General features: G+C 66.2%; 2 protein-coding genes across 7 annotated transcripts in view; one reads left to right on the top strand and one right to left on the bottom strand.

Moving 5' to 3' along the window:
* The first annotated feature begins 11,754 nt into the window (after window positions 1-11,754).
* Window positions 11,755-13,165, top strand: NKX6-2 (NK6 homeobox 2). The gene is made up of 3 exons (XM_045040898.1): window positions 11,755-12,195; window positions 12,297-12,469; window positions 12,772-13,165. Exons 1-3 carry the CDS (start codon window positions 11,793-11,795, stop codon window positions 13,024-13,026), a joined length of 831 nt encoding a protein of 276 aa, XP_044896833.1. The 5' UTR covers window positions 11,755-11,792; the 3' UTR covers window positions 13,027-13,165.
* A 1,404-nt stretch (window positions 13,166-14,569) lies between these two features.
* Window positions 14,570-21,382, bottom strand: part of INPP5A (inositol polyphosphate-5-phosphatase A) — a 172,918-nt gene continuing 166,105 nt past the window's right edge. For 4 of the 6 annotated variants that reach the window (XM_045040897.1, XM_019814035.3, XM_019814032.3 and 1 more), the window contains 4 exons: window positions 19,489-19,600; window positions 16,976-17,044; window positions 16,147-16,183; window positions 14,570-16,008 (listed from right to left, as the gene is read on the bottom strand). In XM_045040897.1, the coding sequence (XP_044896832.1) occupies window positions 15,959-16,008; window positions 16,147-16,183; window positions 16,976-17,044; window positions 19,489-19,600 (268 nt within the window). In that variant the 3' untranslated portion in view covers window positions 14,570-15,958. Of the gene's footprint in view, window positions 16,009-16,096; window positions 16,184-16,975; window positions 17,045-19,056; window positions 19,194-19,488; window positions 19,601-21,382 lie in introns of those variants that run through there. The other 2 variants (XM_003994524.6, XM_019814033.3) reach the window with 2 other exon arrangements.

The following is a 21,382-nucleotide window of genomic DNA, read 5'->3' as shown; positions in this document are numbered from 1 at the left end:
CCTTGGGCTGGGGCCTTCTCCCCGTAACGGTGCTCGGACTCCCCCTCTCCTGCGTGCACTGCACGGCCCTCAGCCCCGGAGGGTTCAACAGCTCTGGCCGCCACCTGTCCATCTGTGCCCTGGGACAGTGAATCAGGGTGACTGTGTTGGCACTGTGTACCTGGCCGTGGATGAGTATTTTAAACCCAAATTATTCAACAGGTATAATCTAAGGAGTCATCTTGAGCAAGACACCATGTGACATTCCCCGTAAGCGCACACACGGAGACTGCGCACTGTTGTTTAAAGTAGGTCTTGTCTTGTTTGCTTGAAGCCTGGCACCCGAGGCCGTTACTCCAGATCACAGGGACACTGTCTTCTGAGGTGCAGATTTAGCCAGAAAAAGACGTCACAGAGCCAACACGTTCACAGCACAAGGAATAGCGTTTGGTTTCTTTTTTAACTTCTTCAAATTACTCCTGTGGGTATGTAAGTGGTTAACAGATCAATATTCTTTCTAAAAGGCAATTGGAAAAAGATCTCACACCAATAAAATTTTAATAGACCTTATAGTCTGTTTAATTTCCCCCAGAGGCAGACAAGGTGTATCAGGCAGTTTGGTCTGGGAGTATATTTATCACACGGGACCTGCCATCGGCTCTCGTGGAAGCCGGGGCACCGGACGAGAAGGTCAGGGGTGGCTGGGGCGGCCGGGTCTCATCAGGACACGCTCCGAAGTAACCTCGCATCCCTCATGGGAGAATCCCCGAGAGGCCCTGAGCGGTTTGAGGATTTCCCTGAACTCCCAGGATGCACTCTATGCTGCCCCCACTCTTGCGAGAATGGTGGGAACCCCCGTCTTCGTTCTTCTTAAAAAATTCCCAAGAGGCGTAATCTGGAGTAATTCTGTCCCCCTGAGCCCTGCCGGCGACCTCTGCCCGCTCGGGGTTCGACTGTTCCGCGTCCCTGCGTTTCCCTTGGGAAAGGCATGAGCCAGACAGGAAGAGGCCTGCTCTGGGTTCCGTCCCCATCGGCCGCCACCCGTCAGGAACCCAGTGGCTGTCACCTGCCACCCTGCAGAAGTCATTCGGGGTCAGGCTGCACAGTTAAACCCCGGGGTCCCGAGCCACTGCCCCAGCGTGGACACGGCTGCGTGGTCAGAACGAGCAGCAGAACTGGAACCTGCTGGCTGAGGCTCATGGGGCCTGGGCTGGGTGGGGGTGGGGGTGGGGGCTCCCCGTGACTCCCAGGCAGCCCCGCAGGGCACCTCCAGAGACCCGTCCGGGCCAGACGCAGACGCGACCGCGGAGATGCACAGGGCAGTCCCGGGCAGGACGGCCATCCTCTCAGAGCAGCTCAGCCAGGAGACGTCCCAGGCTTTGTCGTGTGGGGACCAGGTCTTGCTCAGGTGACGCGCTGCTGGCCGTGCTCAGACGACGCGGCGGTTTCCACGTCGATTTGGTTTAGCCTCTGATGCCCCAGGTGAAGTGCACGGTTTTGGAGGCAGGACCCCCGCCTCTGCTCGGTCACAGGTGGCCTGAGCGTGGGGCGTGGGGACGTGACTCCTGCCCTGGACAGGTCAGCAGCCTGAGCGGGGCTGGCCCCGGGTCTGGCAGGTGCCCGATTCTGTCCGTGCGCGAGCTGAACAGGACAGTGCCCGGCGCCCCCTAAGTGCTGCCTTCTTCCGACCAGCCAGCCTGTTGGCTCAGAAACCCAATGGCACCAAACTCAGTGTTGGCACATCCAACTGCTTTAAACACAGTCCAGCAAGGGGTACGATTAGCCGCTGAGGGTTCGCCTGCGCCCCACACCCCACACCCCGCACCCGACACCCCAAAAACCACACCCGACACCCCACACCCCGCAAGCCGCACCCAACATCTGCTAGTTGACAGGACTGGGCCTGGGCTGCAGGAGCCCTGGGGGGGCATCCCCTCTCCTGACTCCCCCTCCCCCTTCCCCTCTCCCTGCCTCCCCTGCCCTCCTCCCCTCTCCTCCCTGCCCCTCCCCCTCTCTCTGCCTCCCCCTGCTCCCTTCCCCTCTGATGCGTCCCCTTCCCCCTCTCCCTGCATCTCCGGCCCTCCTCCCCTCTCCCCCCTCCCTGCCTCCCCCTGCCCCCTCCCCTCTCTCTGCCTCCCCCTGCCTCCCCCTGCCCCCTCCCCTCTGCCTCCCCCTGCCTCCCCCTAACCCCCTCCCCTCTCTCTGCTCCCCCTGCCTCCCCCTGCCCCCTCCCCTCTCCCTGCCTCCCCCTGCCCCCTCCCCTCTCTGCCTCCCTCTGCCTCCCCCTGCTCCCCTCCCCTCTCTCTGCTCCCCCTGCTTCCCCCTGCCCCCTCCCCCTCCCTACCTCCCCCTCCCCCCTCCCCCCCTCCCCCCTCCCCCTGCTCCCCTTCCCTCTGGTGGGACCTCACTCAGCACTGTGTGTCCATGGGCACAACCCCGCCCAGAAATTAAGTGTGTGCTTTCCCTGATCAGCCCTGACCAGCCCTGGAGGGGCCTCGGGACACACGTCCTGGGAGTGGCCAGGGTGGATCTTGGGCCCTGTGCTCAGCAAACCCAGAAACTAATGGAAACTGCAGCCAAGAGTGAAACCAAACACCGCAGAGAAGCGGCAGCTGTGTGGCCCAGCGGGTTCCTTCTTCCCGTGTTAGGAGCCAAGTCAGAGGGTCTGTCCTGCCACGTCGCCGACTTACTCAGAGGACCGAGGTGTCACGGGCACCCGGCTCGGGTCAGAACCACCTGGGTGACCTCTCCCCTCCGCCAGCTCCCAGGGCGGGGCCTGACCCGCCAAGGCCTCTGCGTGTTCATGGCTTCACGACCGCCCCAGACTCTTCTCCGGGATTCTTCTCTGCCCTGGCTCACGCGGGGGACCTGCCCCGCACACACAGGCCAGGTCGTTCGGAACTTGCCTGACCCCAGAGAAGCTGGTCGCTGAGGGCTAGCGGCACCCCCAGCGCCTCGGTCAGCCCAGACACGACGGCCGCCTGGCCTACACTCGTACCCGGTGCGATTTCGAGGGATTTTACAGTGAAAGCGGCACACGCTCCTGGGAAAAGAAGCCAAAACACACCGGGGAATACGAGAAGGAAGAGGGGCACTGGACCCCCTTCCCTCCCCAGAGGAGGGTTTGGGGCCCATGGGTCCTTCCAGGTTTCTTCTCTGGAAAGAGCATGTTCACATGTTCCACGATGAAATGGCATTAATTTATGAAACAAGATTCGCCTTTTTCAGGTCGGCTTCACGCCAGGTAGGCTCTCCCGGCAGGGTCTTCCCCTCGTTACGCTGCTGGGGACACCTTCTTCCTCACACACACCCACGCGCTGTGGGTGGGAGCGGTGTGCCAGCTCTGGTGACGCCGCTGGTGTCTTGTGCCCGTCCCCACGTGGGGCCGAATGGGAGCTCACGAGCACAATCGGGTTGCCTTCTGCCTCTTCACGCGCTTCTGTCCCTGCCAAGGATTGCGGTGCGCGTGCGCCTTCAGAACGGCCAGCAGCCCCCACCACCAAGCGCGGCTCTGTCTCAGGCGGAGCCCTACAGATGCGACCGTCCGACCGTCTGGCTCGCGATTCCTACCGCCTGTCTGCGTGTCACACGCGAATCACATGTTTGTCAGGGACACGCCCGTCCCCTTCACCTGGACCTCCCGGGGCTTCGCGGGGAGACGGCTCCTGGCCCCCACCCTCCACGCCCGGAAGCGAGACTACAGGTAGAGGGATGACGGAGGGTAAGAAGCAGGGGACACGGGAGAAAGGGGGCAAAACACAAAGGACATGCTGTGGGACAACGATGCAGCCGGCCACGGGCTTCCCGCCAGGTCCAAGACCTGAGGGGTAACCGAGGGGGCCTCAGAGGTTTCACGGGGGGGGGGGCGCCCACCTTTCCTGACAACCAATCACCAAAGAGGTCAAGGCCGCTGACCCAGGGCCAGCAAGGGCACCCCTGAGGGCAGAAGCCTCATCCCAGACCCTGCGGCGGGTCAGCCTCTATCTATGGCCGCTGGAGCCCTCGGAGCCCAGACCCGGGCGGCGTGGAGACCGTCCTCTTGCCTGTGGGCGAGGGAGGGGTCTACCGAGGAAGATCCCAGCGACCGACCACGCAGGGCAGCGTCTAGGAGCAGGGGGGCCTGTGCCCACCCCTCCCCTTGGGCCCTATTCACTCAGATGCCCCCAGGCCGCCTGTGGCCTCCAGATGGGCCCTCCCTTGAGCGGACGTGAAATCTGGATCCAGGAACCTGTCACTCGGGGAGCACGGCTTGGGGCACTCAGGCAGGCGTACAGAGGTCCCCCCCCCGCCCTGCCCCCACCAGCCTGCCCTGAGGCTGAAGCAGCCGCCCAGCCCCACACGCACCGCCTTGGCCTTTCCATCCGCGTTCTGTTTGTCTTACTTTGGGGCCTTAAGCACCTTCAAGGACCATCACCGGGTGGCAGCACCCGCTCGTGGACTTGCCCGGCCCAGCTGTGGAGGGCAGCCTCCGGGTGACCCGCCACCCCCACGGACGCCTGGCTTTCTGCCTTCCGGCCCAGGCGGCGGTGAGGCAGTTGGCTTCCGTGGGTTGGTCCAAACTTCCTCTGGTGAACATGCTCTCTCCGCCCTGGCCTCGGAGTCCTGGGCAGCTGGACAGGTTGCCAGACCCCCACCCACTCGTCCGTCAGGGGCTCCTGGTCCTCTACGGTGCGGGAAATGCCAGGGTACCGGGCACTGCCCGTGTGTGGTCCCCTTTCCTGGGTCTGTGAAGTCTTTCCTTGGGAGCGGCAGAGACCAACCCCCTAAAATTCCTACCTTCCCGGAGGCTCAGCTCCATGTTACCTTCTCAGGGAGCCTCCAGGATTTCCCCGGGCCCCTACTTGTCCCCAGCATCCTGGATGAGCTGCCCCGGTGTCCTTTCCCATCACACCGTGCCCGCCACTGGAGGGCAGGGACAGGTGTCAGCTGTCTCAAGTGTCCAGGGAAAGCGGCAGTGAGGAAATCACAAGGACCCTCCAGTGTCACCCAAATGTCGGTCACACTAGAGGCCTCAGAACATGGATCATCCTCTTCCGTGGGGATTTGGAAAGAGCCCCTTCGTTACTGTCACGCACCAGCCAGCCTTTGTCAACAAACATCTCCCCCCACCAAAGCCCAGTGGCCGATTTCCCCGGCTAGCCTGCCCTGCTCCTTGGGTCTTCTCGCCTGGAGCTGGTCCGAGACATGCCTCTTTGCAGAGGGAGAGAGCCGGAAAACTGGCGGACACACGGGGCTCTGAAATTTCCTGCTCAGGCCACCAAGTGTCCCCTCCGCACACCTTCCCTTGGGCCACGGCGGTCATGTGGCAGCTGAATAATCAAGAGGCAGGTACAGTCCTCCCCAGAGAAGCAAGGTGAGCCCCAGGGCTCGGGTGGGAGGGCTCTGGGGGGGAGGGGATCTCCTTCCTTATATGAATCAGCACGGGGGGGGGGGGGGGGCGGTGGCTGGGGCTCACGTGCCAGAGCCGAGCGCTGGGCCCAGCTCACTCCCCTCTCCAGCCCCACTGAGCCCACTGCCCACAGAGGCCAAGCCAGGCAGCAGGCAGCCTTGCGCCTGGCGCACAAGACCCTCACGCATTGCAGGGAGTGTGGGGGGCGCATTGCCTCACATGCAGACCACCCCCCCGCAGCATCAGGGGGCCTATTCTCCACGGCCTGGATGTTCCCCACTCACGGGACCCAGGGCAGGGTGCCCAGGCTAGAGCAAACACGGTCTCTTACGTGAGGCGCCAACCGGAGAGGCTTTCCCGAGACAGAGGCCCCTGAGCGCCCCAACCGCGGGGGGAGTGGGGACAGGGCCCCGTGGCTCTTGCCTCACGCCAGGCTGGCCGGGGGTCCAGGCCCCACCCCCTGGTGCTCAGTGACCCTTACAATGCAAATCTGCCCTCATAATAGACAGCTCCTTCCTCTGCTGGACTCGGGCCCCTCCTCACCTGGTCCTGGGTGGCCCCCGGCTCCCCCCCAACCTCCTGTCTGCTGGGACGCTGCTGGGACGCAGCAATGCGCTGACGAGGCCTTAGCAGGAGCGCCTCGGTCACCGTGTGAATAACCGGAGCACACAGCTGTCACTTAGCGTGTCGTCTGCTTCCACCCCAACAACAGGCCTGCGATGGACAAAGACGTTCAAGCCAGGGAGCCCAGGCCCCGCACGCAGGGTGGGGCAGAGACAGCCCCACGATGGGGTCAGCCCCCTCCCACGTGGCCAAGACCTCTGGACACACATCGCCAGGAAGGGGCACCCGAGGGGCCCGTGGAGGCCACCCATCCCGGGGCTGGTGCTGCCGTGGCACCGCTGGACCCTCACCCGCCGGGAAGCCCCACAGAAGGGGCCGGGGCCGGGCTGGAGTGTAGCCAAGAGCCCTTCCGGAAGCCTCCACCCGGCCGGGGCTGGTCCCGTCCCATCCTGGGAGCGTGGCCACGGCAGCCGAGCAGAGGCCCTAACACAAATCTTTTACGCGGTGCTCAATTAGTGCGTTTGGCACGCGGTCAGACACCCCCAGGAGAGCAGCCCCCGGGGGAGAGCTCATTACCAGCGACTGCTCATCTGGGGCCCGCGCGGCCCTGGGGAACGAGAGCTGGAGCTGTGATTTACGGCCGCCTCTCTTTGTCCTTTCCTGAAGGAGACAAGATTCTTAGGACCCCAGTAGAGGGCTTCTGAGACACCGTGTGACCATCGCCCTGAGACCGGCCTCTGTGGTCCTGTGGTGGTGGGTCGGCCCCTGCTGGGGGGCCCCCTTGTGGTTGTGATTCAGGTAGCTTTGCAGAGTCCCCCTCGCCCGGATCCCGTTTCTACGGGGCGCTGGAGGGGGGCGGCACGTCCCAGCGGGGCCCTCCTCAATGGCGGTCCTGCTCCCTGGGCCCGTAGAGGGCGCTGGGGCCTCGGCCGACCCAGCTCGGGTATGGCTGCAGGGGACGGTGGCCACAGGTCTCCAGGAGAGCCAGGCGCATCTCAGAAGCAGGACCCCAAACAAAGCGGGGAGGCGGGCCTAAAGGCTCAGGTCTCTTGCAGGGGGGACCACCTCTCCAGGGCTCTGGGCTGAGCTGCCTCTCTGCAGGGGAGCTGTTTATTCAAGCTCTTTGCAGCCACCGGTGGGCTGGTGCCTGTGGGACGTCTCCATGGAGAGCGTGAGTCCCAAGGGAGGGACCCGGGAGGCAGAGGAGGCAGACCAGAGCCCAGAGCGCCTGCGCCGGGAGGGGCCATCCTGACTGGAGAGGTCAGGTAGCCACAAGTGAGTCTTGGCGCTCCGGCCAAGGAGGTGGGAGGTGCCAGTCTCTTGAGAGGCTTTCTCCAGAAGCTAATGATAGACACTGGCTGTGCATCAGCAGAGGTCGCCGGCACGCCTGTCTGTGGGCACCTGCAGCAGCCACGAGGGGCCTGTGGACATGTGTCTCCCAAGCAGAGATGACCCACAGTTGTGTGGCCGGGTCAGAAGGAGTCACAGCCTGCACAGAACCCATGTAGAGGGCACCCCCCCCACACACACACACTTGTTCTGGGAGACGGGTGTGTGTGCAAAGGTCCCCAGCAAGAAAGACAGCGACTCCAGCAGACCCAGGGCGGCAGGTGGAGCCGATCCGTGCAGGCTCCGGAGAAGGGAAGTGAAGGCTGCAGCCAGGCTGTTAGGGACACGAGGGTGACGCTCTACGGCCATTACATTACCAAATAAATAACTTTTGAAGGAACAAAGGTGCTGGAGTTAGGAGAGAGGAGCTGGGGTGGCGGAAGGGGCAACGTGGGAGGGGCCTGGTGGGGGAGGGGGTCCCCACGCTGGGGGAGGAGCTTCGGCACCGGAAGCAGAGGATCTGCGGAGGATGGGAGCATTCATGCGGCTGGGGCCAGGTGCCTACTGAACCCTGGGGGAGCACAGAACCCCTCCCCCACCCCGCCAGGGGCTCTGGAACCCCCCCCCCACCCCCCGCATGTGGGGCCGGATGCTGGGCCATTCCATTCCGTAGTATTTACTCAGCCCCGAGGCACCTGAGCGTGGAGTCTTCGCTGACCTGGGTGCTGACAAGGTGACAGGCTCAGAGATGACCACTGGGCAGGTGCTGCTACCCGGAGGGGGCTTGGTACTCACTGGGGAGCGGCCCAGGCCTTAGCGTGCAGGCCGCAGAGCAGTGCAAGTGGGGGCAGGGGGGAAGGGGTGGGGAGGTGGAAGGGGTGAGACGGGGGAGGCCTCCTCTTCCAGCCCCTCCCACCTCAGGGCCTCCTCTGGCAAGGCTCCCGCACGCAGGGTGAGGCCACTAGAGGCTCGGGGACCTCGGGGGCTCTGCGTGGGGCCCCAGGGGTGTTTGCTGAGGAGGGTGGGACTTGCTCCTGCCCCTCCTCCTGTGGCAAAGGTCGGCCTCCTCTGAGCGGCCCAACCGCGTGGGTCTGGGCTCCCGCACCTCTTCCCTCGCTCTGTGACCCGGACGCTGCAGGGGTTACATCCGGGCACCTCCGCGGTCTTCTTTAGGCTCGCGGACCCCTGGGTTAGCTCAGCAACCCCTGAGTCGGACCCCCGTGAGGCCTCATCGTGCGAGGGTTTGAGGATCATGGGCGCAAAGCAAGGGCCCTTTGCAGGGGTGGCCCCCAGAGTGGCCATGGTCCCGGCGGGCCGCAGCTCAGCGACCACGACGAGCGGAACACAGACGGAGGACCGCTTCGTTGATAACGTCTCCGAGGACTCGATGGCTCCTCAATCCAAGCTCCATTCCTGGGCCCGCCTCCCCTCCCGCCTCCGCCCAAGGAGCCGGCTGCGAGGACCTGACCCCGACCCGCCCTCCGCAGGGGGGCCCACCCTCCCGACCCGCCTCCGCCAGCGAGCCGGTCCGTCCGGCAGACACTCCCCAAGCCCCCTGTTAATCGTTCGTTACCCACCCGCACCGGCCAGTGCGCGAGGGGTCGTGGAGCGCGCTGCGTTCCCGGGCGCGCCCGGCACGTAGTAGGTGCCGAATAAATACGATCGAACGCATGAGGGTCTGTGCCAAGAAGCGCGCTCTGCGCTTCCCGACAACGTGTAAGTGCGCCCCGAAAAGCGCTCCTTTGTAGGACGTTTTCTTCAAGACCAGGAGATGGCATTCTCGAACCTCTCCGCTCAGGCGGCGGAGGTCCGCCCGAAGCTGGGAGCCCAGAGGCGCTGCTTCGCCGCAGGCCACCTTCGCCGGAGGAGGGGCTGCGCCAGAGGGCGCCGAACGGGATGCGGGTGGGAGCCCCGGGGAGGAGGCGGCGGGGGCGCAGGCCAGAGACGGCGGGCGGGGAGGACGCCGAAGTCCACAGGCCTTCACCCGCAGGACCCGGGTACCGGGGGAGGGGGACCTGAGGCGCGGCCTCCAGGAGGCTGGGGACCGTCCGGGGCACGGCCTTGGGAACCCCGGAGCGCCGGGTAGACGCGCGGCCCTCGCCCGGCGCTCTGGTCCCGCACCGCGGCCACCGGCTCCCCGGAGAGACGCGCGCGCTGAGGCCAGAGGACACTCCAGCCGCAGCGCAGGGAGGGCCGGGCGACGTGGACAGACCCGGGGTCGCTGGGGCGCAGGACAGCGACTCGGGATCTGCTTCCTCCGCGGTGAAAGACGGCCGGGAGGCTCTCGCCCAAAGCGCGGCGCCGGGAGCTTGGCGGGTCCTCCTGCCTCCGAGCCAGGGCCGCCCGCACCGTTCGGAAGGACTGCGCGCCCCTGTGGTCCCGCCGGGCGCGCCCCAGAGGCCCTTCTGGCCGCCACCGCCCACCGTCGGGTCCCGAAGAGCAAAGGGCGTGTCCGGAGGAGGGACGTGACCCCGCCCCGCGCAAGGCCCCGCCCACCTGCCCCGCCCACCCGGTCTCCTCCTCCCCCCCCCCCCCACCCTCCCCGAGTCCCAGCCTGGGCGGCGGTGCCTCGGCCTCTGGGGCCCCATCCTGCGGGCAGAGTGCTTCCGCGGCCAGGCTTTCAGGGCGCACACGCGGCTGTTTGCCCCGGGGACGTGGGGTGTGTGGCAAGCGAGGCCGGGGAGGGTGTCCTGGGGGCCGGGCCCCGCTGGGGCAGGTCACCCGGATCGGGCGAGTGCAGCCCTGGCCCAGAAAGCGGAGAGGCAGGAACCCCCCGTGCGCCCGGGGCTGCGCCGCACACGGAGCTGAGGGCCCCGCACGTGCCGTAGCCTCTCCTGGGCAGCACGGCGCGCGCGCACGGGACGCAGGGGCGACCCCCAGCCCTCAGGCCCGCGCAGCCCAGCCGGCCAGTGGCTTTCCAGCCGCGATCTGGCGTAGGGACTCGCAGCGCCAAGACCCTGCCGCTAACGGCACAAAACGAAAATGGACCCCCGAAGGTCGCCGTGCGAGCGGACGCTGGGTCCCCGCACAGAGCCGGGAGGGTCGCCTCCACTCGCACCATCCAAACCCTGGCGGCCCGGGGGAAACGGGAAAGTCGTTGCTAACGGAACCGCACCAGGCCCGAGACAGGCGGTCCGTTCGCCCACGCTGGGGTCACGGCTCCCAGCCGGCAGCGAGTAACAGTAGCGGCCGCCACTTACGAATCAGTGTGACGCCGCCCAAGAGACTAGAGGCGACAACGGCCAGCGTCTTACTCAGCGCCTGCTCCTCGAAGGCGCGGAGTCCGCCGCGATCTCACTGAATCCCCCCAGCAGGGCCATGGGCGGGGGGCTTTTCGTAGCAGGGGGGACGGCTTGGGCCCCGCGTGTCCCGTGAAGGCGGCGCTTCTGCCCGCTGCGCCTCGGGAGCGCACACAGGTCAAGGCCCTGACCGTGGCCCACGCGCCCTGGGTTCGGGGCTCTGAGCCGGCCATGTCGCTCTTTTCCACGAGACAGCAGCGGCACGTGGGCTCGGTCTTGGGGTCCGGGTGGGAGTTCGAGGCTGAGGTGGCCTTCCGGGAAACGCGGGGCCGAGAGGCCCGAACCGTCCGCGGGCCCCAACCCTGCAGAGGGCAGTGCCGCGGGCTGGGAGGGGGCAGGGAACTGCCCGCCTGGCAGCGCGCGAGGCCGGCCACCTCGCTTGGGGCCCCCGGCGGGTCTCGCCAACCGCGCCAGCAGAGCAGATTCGCGCTGGCCCCTCGGCGCGCGGGCTACGAGGTCCAGCGTCCTCCACCCGTCTGCGTCACAGGGAACGTCCCCCCCCCCGCCCCGCTTGTTAGCGGTGCTCCCCGAAACCTGAGCCCGGGCCGGCGCTCTGGCCGTGTCCCCACGACGGTGCCAACCGGCTCCCCGCGCCCGCACACCTGGGGGCTCTTCGCCGAACGGGACGCACAGAACGTGCCGAGCGGATCCTCAAATCTGCATTCTTTCGAGCGATAAAATATGTTCTCGTATTTTTTCCCGATTCCCCATTAAAACCTTTGCCTAACTAAACTCCCATCCAACGGGATTTATTTCGTCCCGGGGGAGATAAATCAGGGGGCAAATTTACAGCCGGGGAGGCACCTGCCGCGCTAATGGGCCCTTCATGGAGTGCGCGGCCGGCGGGGGCGCGCAGACGGGCGGGGCGCTGGCCAATGGCCGGGCCGCGGGCGCCCGCAGCCAATCAGCGCGCGCGCCGCTCGGGGGCCCCCGCGGTTATCAGCGCGTCCGGCCCGCGCGGCGCCGCTCCGATCGGCCCCGGAGCCGCCGCCGCCGCCGCCGTCGTCGTCCCGCCGCTGCCCCGCCGACCCCGCGGCCGCCGCCCAGCCCCGCGCCGGAGCCGCCGCCCTCGCGCCTCCCCGGGCCGTCGGCGCCCGCGCTCCGAGCGCCCCGCTGCAGCCGGCGCCCCGGGCCGCGCGCGAACTTCCCGGGCCGGCGGGCGCGGGCGGCGGGCGGCGGCGGCGGCGGCGGCGGGGCCCGGATGGGCGCCCGGGCCGGCGGCGGCGGCGCCCATGGACGCTAACCGCCCGGGCGCGTTCGTGCTGAGCAGCGCGCCCCTGGCCGCGCTGCACAACATGGCCGAGATGAAGACGTCGCTGTTCCCGTACGCGCTGCAGGGCCCGGCCGGCTTCAAGGCGCCCGCGCTGGGCGGCCTGGGCGCTCAGCTGCCGCTCGGCACCCCTCACGGCATCAGCGACATCCTGGGGCGGCCGGTGGGCGCGGCGGGCGGCGGCCTCCTGGGCGGCCTGCCCCGTCTCAACGGGCTCGCGTCGTCGGCCGGCGTCTACTTCGGGCCCGCGGCCGTGGCGCGCGGCTACCCCAAGCCGCTGGCCGAGCTGCCGGGGCGCCCGCCCATCTTCTGGCCCGGCGTGGTGCAGGGCTCGCCCTGGAGGGACCCGCGCCTGGCCGGCCCGGGTAGGTGGCGCGCGCGCGCGCGCGCGCGGGGAGGCGGGGGTCGGGGCGCGGGGCGCGGGGCGGCCGGCCGAGCTCACCGCCGCCGCCAACCCGCTTTGCAGCCCAGGCCGGCGGGGTCCTGGACAAGGACGGCAAGAAGAAGCACTCGCGGCCGACCTTCTCGGGCCAGCAGATCTTCGCGCTGGAGAAGACCTTCGAGCAGACCAAGTACCTGGCGGGCCCGGAGCGCGCGCGCCTCGCCTACTCCCTGGGCATGACCGAGAGCCAGGTCAAGGTGAGCGGCCGGGAGCGGGGCGGCCTCCCGCGGGCCCCGCTGCGCGGAACGTGGTGGTGGCGGGAGGGGATCCCGGCGCCCGCGTCCGGCGAACGGCGCGCGACCGGCCGCCAGCCCGCGCCCCCCCCCGCCCCGTCCCCCCCCAGCCTCCCGCAGCCCCCCCTCCCCCGGGGGCGCCGCTGCCCCGCGGCCGGGCCGAGGAGCTGCCGCCCAGGGCCCTGCGCGTCCACGCGGGCGGCGGGGGTCTCCCCCGGGGAGCCGCCTGACCGCCCCCCACCCCCACCCCCTGCTCCCCGCCGCAGGTGTGGTTCCAGAACCGCCGGACCAAGTGGCGCAAGCGGCACGCGGCGGAGATGGCGTCGGCCAAGAAGAAGCAGGACTCGGACGCCGAGAAGCTGAAGGTGGGCGGCTCAGACGCGGAGGACGACGACGAGTACAACCGGCCCCTGGACCCCAACTCGGACGACGAGAAGATCACGCGGCTGCTCAAGAAGCACAAACCCGCGAACTTGGCGCTGGTCAGCCCGTGCGGCGGCGGCGCGGGGGACGCCTTGTGAGCAAGCAGGGTCGGGGCGGGCCGGCGCCCCTCGCCGCCGCCCGCCCGCGTGTATATATATTTTTACAGAATAAGTTATAAGGCGGCCGCGCGTCCCGGGCGGAATCACTTTGTATAATCAATAAATTATTTAACACGTTCCCGGCGGAGCCGCGGCTCCCGAGGCTGCACCGCGTGTGTCTTCCTTCTCGAGAACTCCGTTCTCCGCACGCCCCCCGCCCCCACTTCCCCGCCCCGCGGGTCCCCCGGCCCAGGCTTCGTCCCCGCGGGGGCCGGGCTGGCGGCGGCGGCGGGGGCGGGGGCGCGGTGCGGCCCCGGCCTCCCCGCCCCGCCGTGTCCCCGCGCCCGGGCGGCGGCAGCTCGCAGCAGCGAGGGGACCGCGAGGGCCCGGCCCCGCGACCCCTCGGCCGCCCCGGGAGAGCCGGAGGAAGGAGCCGCGACGCCAGCGAGCGCCCAGCGGAGCCGGACGGGGACGCGGACGGAGACGCGGCGCGCGCGGGGCGCGGGCGGCGCCCCTCCGACCCGCGCCGCCACCTGCGCTCGCGAGCGGGCGCGGTCCCCGGGGCTGCGGGGCCGGCTCAGTGGCGGAGGTCTGCGGCAGGTGAGCTCCCCCTCCCCACCCCGCGCGCGCGTCCTCCTCCTGGGAAAGCCGGGGGGCGGGCGAGGGGCGAGGGGCGAGGGGCGAGGCCTACGCCGCCGCTGGGCCCCGCGGCTCGGGCCGACCGGTCTGGTCTAGTCTGGCACATCCGGGAACGCCTCCGCGGCTAAGCTTTCCGCCCCCGGAGCCCGCACTCGGCGCGCAGCCCACGAACACGTCGGGTTTTAAACTCTGCACCGGGGCCCCTGCAGCCCCCGGCCCGTAGTCTTCAACCGGCAGAAGCTGCTGTTTGATCCAGACTCGGGCGCCGGAGAGCGCTCCAAAGCGACCCCGCACAGGGACAGCGAGGCCCGCGGACCAGGCGGCTTTGGGCCCCGAGGGCAGCGGCCCTGGTAGCGGGGGGGGGCCGGCCCGGCGGGCCGCTCTCGGGGCCGGAGCCGGGGCTCCACGTGGTTGCGTCCTACTGCTCATTAACTGTTGTTGACTTTTAAGTTAAAAATTAAATACGAGTGATGACAGTACAACTGTTCTCCCGGAAGGCGTTTTTTAAAACGTGGGACAGAAGCGTGAAAGGCTGAAGTTGGTCTCTGCCACAGGGGCCGCACCATTTTACAAAAGACATTTCTTTTGAACCGCTGGCTGGTTTTCTCTTTAATGGCGCGGTCTGGAAATCTGCCTCATTTCTGCGAGTGAACTGTTCTCTCAGCTCGAGTTAAGAGCGGAGGAATTTCCAGTTTTCAACTTTCGCGGAACGCAGTGCGTTTTTATAATCTCCTTTTCAAAGGCCGAGGGGTAACTGCCATTAGCTACCACTGTCCACGGAAGGGTGTTCCAGGATCTCCGCGGGGCCGGATCGGAAGGAACAGCCCACAAAGGCTCGCCCTCCGCTACTTAGCATTTCAAAGGAGGCGGGAGAGGGAAGGAAGAAACAAAGCGGACGCGGCACTGTTTTCACCAGGATCAATTTTATTGCTTAGGAACCGGGAGCGGTCGTTTCTAAAGGCCTCCACAGTGACCAACAACTGAAACCCCGTGAGACAGAACGGCGTGGGGCGGGACTGCCGTGTGGCGCGTGGACAGAGCAGAGGGGCCACAGCACTGACACAGACCCCCAACGCGCGCGGTCAAGGGCAGATTCGGCGAGCGGACACCCGATCACTTGCAAGGGTAGTGATTCACCTGAAGACGAGCATCTGAGGCCTTCACACAGTCCAGGAATTCTGTAGTGTTCTAGAGCAAATCAATAAAAACCCACGTTTGTGTTTCATCCACAGGCACCGCAGTGACCTTTAATGCCGTACTTCGTGCTAGGAGAGAACGTTTGCAGCAGGGCCATCACGTGGGTTGGTTGTAGCTGAGCAGCCGAGGGAACTTACGGTTAATGTTTTTTTTATATACAGCCCATGTTAGAAGCAACTTCTACCTGAAGCAGACTAGATATTGTGGTTTTCATTCCTCCCATGATATTATCGTTTTACGTAGGATACTTGGCACCATAGAACAGTAACGAAAGACAGACAAACAGGTTACAAAATTCTTAAAAGGTACACCCGAGCTAGCTACAAACTTCACATTCAGTCCTTAATGTTACACAGAAGAAAAGGCATAGACTGAGTAAGAATCTGCAAGTGTAGACGTGCTGTGGCCGACGTTCGCGCCCCGCCGGCCGCACTCTCGGATGCGTCGGCGTGATCTACGCAAAACTGAGCTCCTAGACTCCACTTCCACCTGCTGATAGGACACTCTCGAGCATTCGTACTGGAAAGTGTATTTAGCATAAGTTTTGGTAAGGTTTATAAATTATTTTTAAAAAGTATATATTTATATATATTTATATATATAAAAATGGAAAGCAGCTGCAGTGTAATTCAAAAACCACGTAACACGGCAGTTAGAGTAAATAACACGGAGGGGGGGGGGGCCGGAGCACAGCGGCCACGCTGCCTGAGGCGGCAAAGAGCCCGCGCCCGCCGCCCACCCCGGGCTCGCCTCCAGCTGGCAGGGGGGTGACGCCCGTGGGCTTTCTACGCCGGAGACGCTCTTCCCACGCTGACAATTGTTAAAAATTGAAACCCTGGAGCCTGAAATACAGACTCCCTCTGCTGTCTGTAGAGTTTTGGCAACAGGACGGTGACTTATTACAAAAACCCACTATTTCTACTAAATGTCACACGAACAGACAAGACAGTGAGGTATGTGAGGCTTTTCCGGAACGGTCCGGAGGCTGAAGCGAAGTGTGGGGCCGGCCGTCTAGCGGGTGGCGCTCGGGCGGGTTTGTCGATGCAGCTGTTAGGAGTACGGATTTCATGGACGCGACTTCCACTTGCTCCTCGCGCTACGGGGAGGTCTCGCGAAGGGCCCTCTGCTGTCGCTGCCATCGCTTCCCTGCCGCGGAATGTGTCATTTGTTAAAGGAACAAACACACCGGGAAAAGCTGAGAAAAGGTGAACTCGAGGGAAGGAGTCATATTTACCACACGTCACTGCACGACACAACACTTGTGCACATGGGCATGAGGTTTACCTGCCCCGGGCGCGATGCGGAAGGCCAGGAACACGGGCTGCAGCGGAGAAGAGAGGGCGTCAGGACCCCGGCCGCGAGCTGACCCTGACCCCCGACCGCCCCAGCCGCGCCCCCTGGCTGGTGCGCTGGCACCAACGTGAGCCCAGCTGACCCAGAACCGGAGCCGGGCCGGGTGACCGGACGCCTGGGGCCACGCGCCTTCGTGTTTTGTCAAGCGGGTATCGCTTCCGGGTGGGGAGAAGCTCACCCACAGACCGCTGGATAAACCCCAACTAGCACGGGGAAGGACCGGTGCCGGGGGTCACGGCCCGGAGGCCTTGCGGACAGGACCGAGTGCCAGTCTCTGATTTGGCTGAAGGTGGGACAGGGCCGGCACCGCCCTCGGTGAGCCTGCGGGGCCCTGGCGTGAGGGCCGTCCGCCTGTACCAAGGTGGCCCCTGCACGCAATTCCTCGTGCCCACAGAGCACTCACACTCCCCACCTGCACTGTGGACGCGGCTCGGCACGAGAAGGCCACTACGGTAGTCCAAGTGCACGCTAGAAAAACGACCCTCAGAAATCATCGGCTGTAGACGGTATTTTTGTATAAATAGCAAAGTTCTGTATTTTGTTCTGCCTTCTTAATCCACCTACCTGCCTGCCTGCCTGCTTGCCTACCTTCTGGTATTTATTACAAGCAAATAAACAGACCAAACGTGGCCTGTGCCGTGGAGGCCGACCGAGGAGAAGCAGCGGCCTGGCCCTGCCCCCCCGCCCGCAGCCCGCCACCCGCCACCCGCCACCGTCCGCCCCTCGGGCCGCGCCCCGCCCCGCAGCAAAGCCACATCACCTTGTGGTCTCCCATGCAGACGTTGGGCCCGATGTGGTCGTAGGTGACAACCTTCTCCTCGCTCTCCGACTGGGGAAGCAGAGAGAACCGTGTGGGAGGCAGGAACGGTGGGGCCTCCTTGGGGAGTGCCAGCTACCACCCCTCCCCCCCCCCCCCAGCTCCCTGCATGCAGGTCTCTGGCCGGCCCCTCAGAGGGAGAAGCCGGCCAGCACGCAGAACGTTCTGGAAGCCCTGGGAGCCCCCGACCCTCCCTGCTCCTGGACGGGAGTCGGGCCGGGGGCCGCGGCACGTGCCCCTGCCAGAGCCCTTGCTCAACGGCAGTTAGTGCCGCCGTGAGCTTTTTTCCCGGGCTGCCCCCCCCCCGGCACTGGAGCAGCTTATCGGGCTCCGGATGCCCTGTGTACATCTGTTCTGACAGCCTGTTGTATTAACCCGGAACTCGGTTCACAGGACGCAGCCGCCACTGACCCCCCGCTGCTGCACGGGGCACTCTGCACACGTTAATTAAGCGCTGCGCGCACACCGGCTCCCCTCCCTCCTCGCCGGCTCTGCCAGCCCGCGGCCGCCGGTATTTTGGGTGCGACCCTGAGGGTTCGCTGCCGGCCATCAGTCAGCTCCGACTGGGCCGGAATTTCACACCCGCAGCCGGAGCGTGTGAGACGATAAAGTTAAAACTGAATTATCTTTAATGCAGTAGGAGGCTTCAGGTCAGATGTACTTTCCAGCGTGGTCGCCTGCCAGAAAGGATGAACACCTAACCGGCACCGCGCGCGTGAGCACGCCCCATCCTTCACGGGGGCGGCGCGGCCTCGCGGAAGGAGGGGACATTCATCAAACGCGGCCCGGTAATTTACAACGGCAGCATAAAATTGTGGACTTCCAACCGCATAATCTCGAGACAGATAAACAAATTACAGCAACGCGATCATCCCCGCGGATCCCAGCCCGCGCCGCCAGCCCGCCACCTTTCGTGTTTTAGGGCCGGGGAAGCAGAACGGGACATGATGACGAGGTGGCGGAGCGTGGCATGATGGATGAGGCCGAGGGGCTGCTCGCGGTGCGCGTCTGCTCCCGCTGTAAGGCCCGCTGCCGCCGGGCAGCCCCCCGGGAGGGCCGGGGGGACGTCTGTTGGGGGGGGGACCCTCCCCTCCAGCTCCGGCCCCCACCCCCCTTCCAGGGCTGAGGCATCAAAGCTCAGAGAAGACGTGAGAGAGCACAGAAGAGCGGGAAGCCCCTTCCACGGAGCCACGTCGAGCCCGGGCGGCGCACCAGAGATAGTGCTCGGCAGCTGGCTCCCGAGAGTTCACTGCAAATGCGGTTTCCTAGGTCGTGGCTGTTTTCCCTGGTAGACGGCTTGTCCCTTGTCTGTCCCCGAGGCCCCAGGGGCCCCATGCCGGCTGCGGCCCCGTGCCCAGCTCACCCCACGCGCTCAGGGCCGGCAGGTATGCGATGCCGTGGGCCTCCACGCGACCGCACACGGCCGTCTCCCGAGCGCCAGAGGGCGGGCACCGCTGCGTCCACGGCGGGCGCCGGGCAGGCCCCGGGTCTGTGCGTTTGTGGCCCCCTGCAGCGTCAGCCAGGAAGGCCAGTGGGGGAGGGGCCCCGGGGGCCAGGGGGCCATAGGCGGGTGCGGGCCTTGCACACCGCCCGGGGTAGGACTGCCGAGGCCCCGCCACAGCAGGCTTGCCGCGGACCCATCGAAGCCCCTGCCTCCAGCCCAGTCCCCCAGCCGGCTTCCTCTCCATGGGCCCAGGCCGCTCTGGGCTCGGGGAAGAACGTGGAGAGCTGGGCCCTCGAGGAAAGGGGCAGCGGGGGCCCACGGGGTAGGGGGCACTGGGGAGGTGTGTGGTGGGGTGGCACGTGGGGGGCTCCGCCCTCCTGGCCGTGACCCCTGTTGGCCCAGCGCACTCCGCGTCCCCGGGGGAGGACCCAGGGCCCAGCCGAGCGGTCCCGGGGACGGCCCCCACCTAAGATGTGCCCCCATCTGCTCTGAACACTGGGCACTGGACCACGGCACGCCCACCTCACCCCAGGGTGATGCCTCTTCACTACCGGGTGGACAAAACCAGTGTAGGCCTGGATCCTTCTGAAAACACTCTTTTTGTATTGGAATGTGGACACGGAAGATTCTGGAAAGTCACGAGGCCACAGGAAGCCCAAACGTCCCAACACCCAGTGCGGTGTGCCACCTCCTGAATGTCGCCCGTCCGTCTTCACCCTATCGAGCCCAGATGTGAATCAGGCTCGTGATTCACAACTCAGGAAAACAACGGCGGACGTCTCCACCACTTTCCAGCCTATGAGCTCTCTCGCGGACCAGAGCACATTTAGTTCCCCGGGACACAATCGACCGCGATGATTTTTAAAGCGCTGACGACCACGTGTGCCCGTCTCGGGTTCAGAAAGGTACGGGATGTCGCAGAGGCCCCTGAGGCCTGAGCGCTGGGTCTGACGCCAGGACTCGTCCCGGGTCTCCCCTGCGTGGCTGGTCCCGGGGTGGCTCTGGCACTCACCTTCAGAATCAGCTCCCTGGCGGACGGAGACATGAGGACGCGGTCGCACCACGCGGGGCACCGCGTGTTCATGTACTGTCTGCCCTGGCCGGAGTCCTCGCTGTACGGGTAGCTGGGGGGACACAAAGGCACCCGGTCAGCCGCCGGCTCCGGCCCCTCCTCCCACCGTCCTTCGCGTCCCCCGGGGAGGGCCCTGTGGGCTGCCCGTGCACGTGGGATGGCCAGCGCTATGCAGGGAAGGAATGCACGGTCAGAAGTTTCCAGAACACAAGGCCAAACTTGCAATTTCAGTCCTCACTGGAATCTTGGCTGTAATGAGATCTTGGGACAAGCCTTTCCTTTACAGAAATGGAATCCCCTGTTCACCTGTGGTTTTGGCTCCGTACGTGGCCTAGGGTACACGGAAGACCTACACAGGGAAAACCACGCCCCCGCCCCACGTCCCACCGGGAGACGGGCCCCCTTCCCCACCTGCGCCCCAGAGGCCAGCAGCCGTCTCCTCGCCGCAGTGGGACCCCCACCAGACGCCCGTCGTGCCTCGGGAAGCCGGGGCCCGACGCGGCACACACGCTGCCCCCACACCTGCTCCAGCACGGCACCGCGTCTCCAAGGGTGCCCGGGCCACAGGGTCACCGCCGTGGTCGCGCAAGGGTCTCCCCGGTTCTCCCCTTCCCACCCACTGACCTGGCTCAGCCCCCAGGGACGGAGCCGCCACCGCTGACCCACCCGCAGGCAGGCGACACGCCCGCGGGCGGCAAACAGCGGGGTGCCGCCAGCTGACACGCGCGGTCATCCTGGGGACGCCCGGCTGCGGCCCCTCACGTCCTTCTGCTGCCTCCTGCATCCAGAACCCTCTGAGGCAGTCCTGCCCGCGGGCCCCGTGCAGCCGCCCCGGTGCCCCTACAGTGGCCAGCCCACCCCCAGCGGGCGTCCCGTCCGGGAAGGACTGAATCATCGGTGGACAGACTGGCTGTGCTGTGTGCGTGCCCTCGGCGTGGGCTGTCCGCATGGCCTTCAGGAGGGTCTCAGACCCTCCCTCGTGGCACAGTTGTTCAGGTGAATCCCAAACCACCCGCGGCTTCTTCTCCTGTTGCTTTGAGCTCCGAGAGCGGGACGCGGGTGGCCTTCTGGGCTGCTCCCAAGGTGGCCCCTGGTCTTTGGAGGACCCTGGACCCCCTCCCTCTGCTCCGTGGCCTCCAGACCCGAGTCAGGCCTGTACCTTGACCGTCAGGCTTCTGGACGTGTGCCTGCCCTGAGCAAGTGGCTCCCGGCCTCACGGGGCCCCCCACCCTTGGACCACAGAGGGGCCTCGGGGCCCAGCCCCTCAGGGAATTACCGCTTCCCTCGATTAAGGACTCAAAGCGGCAAATGCAGTTAAAACCTACACGACGGAGAGAGGACCAGCCACTCCTGTGTCCGACTGGTCACAACGTCCTCGTGAAGAACCCAGACGCCAGCTGCCCCCCAGCCTCCTCGGCAGGACAAGCGTGGACGAATGTGCTCCTGGCTGGGCCGGGGCCACGGACGAGCGACATCGCCTGGCACACGCCAGCCCGCCTGGGTGCCGGGGGGGGGGGGGGGGGGGGGGGCTCGCCGAGGCCGGGTGGCGGGCTCTGTCCGGGAACACGCCCAAATGAAGAGCCAGTGGCTGGGGCGGTGGCGCCCGTGGGCAGGGGCCGGGCCGTCCGAGCCACCGGCCGCCCCTGGCAGCCCTCCTGGGCGGGCTCTGCCACCAGCGTTCCGCCCGACAGCTGGGTGTTGGCACGGTTCCTGCCCACTTCTTTTTCTTTGACTGCAGCTTTGTTTCTTTCCTTCTCTTTTCCAGGAGTTTCAGTAACAGCTGGTATTTTTGAAACCAAATGTTTGGGGGACGCCCTTATCCGCTTGGGGCTGG

The sequence above is a fragment of the Felis catus genome, chromosome D2 (genome assembly GCF_018350175.1).
Source record: "Felis catus isolate Fca126 chromosome D2, F.catus_Fca126_mat1.0, whole genome shotgun sequence".
Taxonomy (NCBI): Eukaryota; Metazoa; Chordata; class Mammalia; order Carnivora; family Felidae; genus Felis; species Felis catus.
Note: the sequence above shows the minus strand (reverse complement) of the source record. Positions and strands in the feature narration are given on the sequence as shown.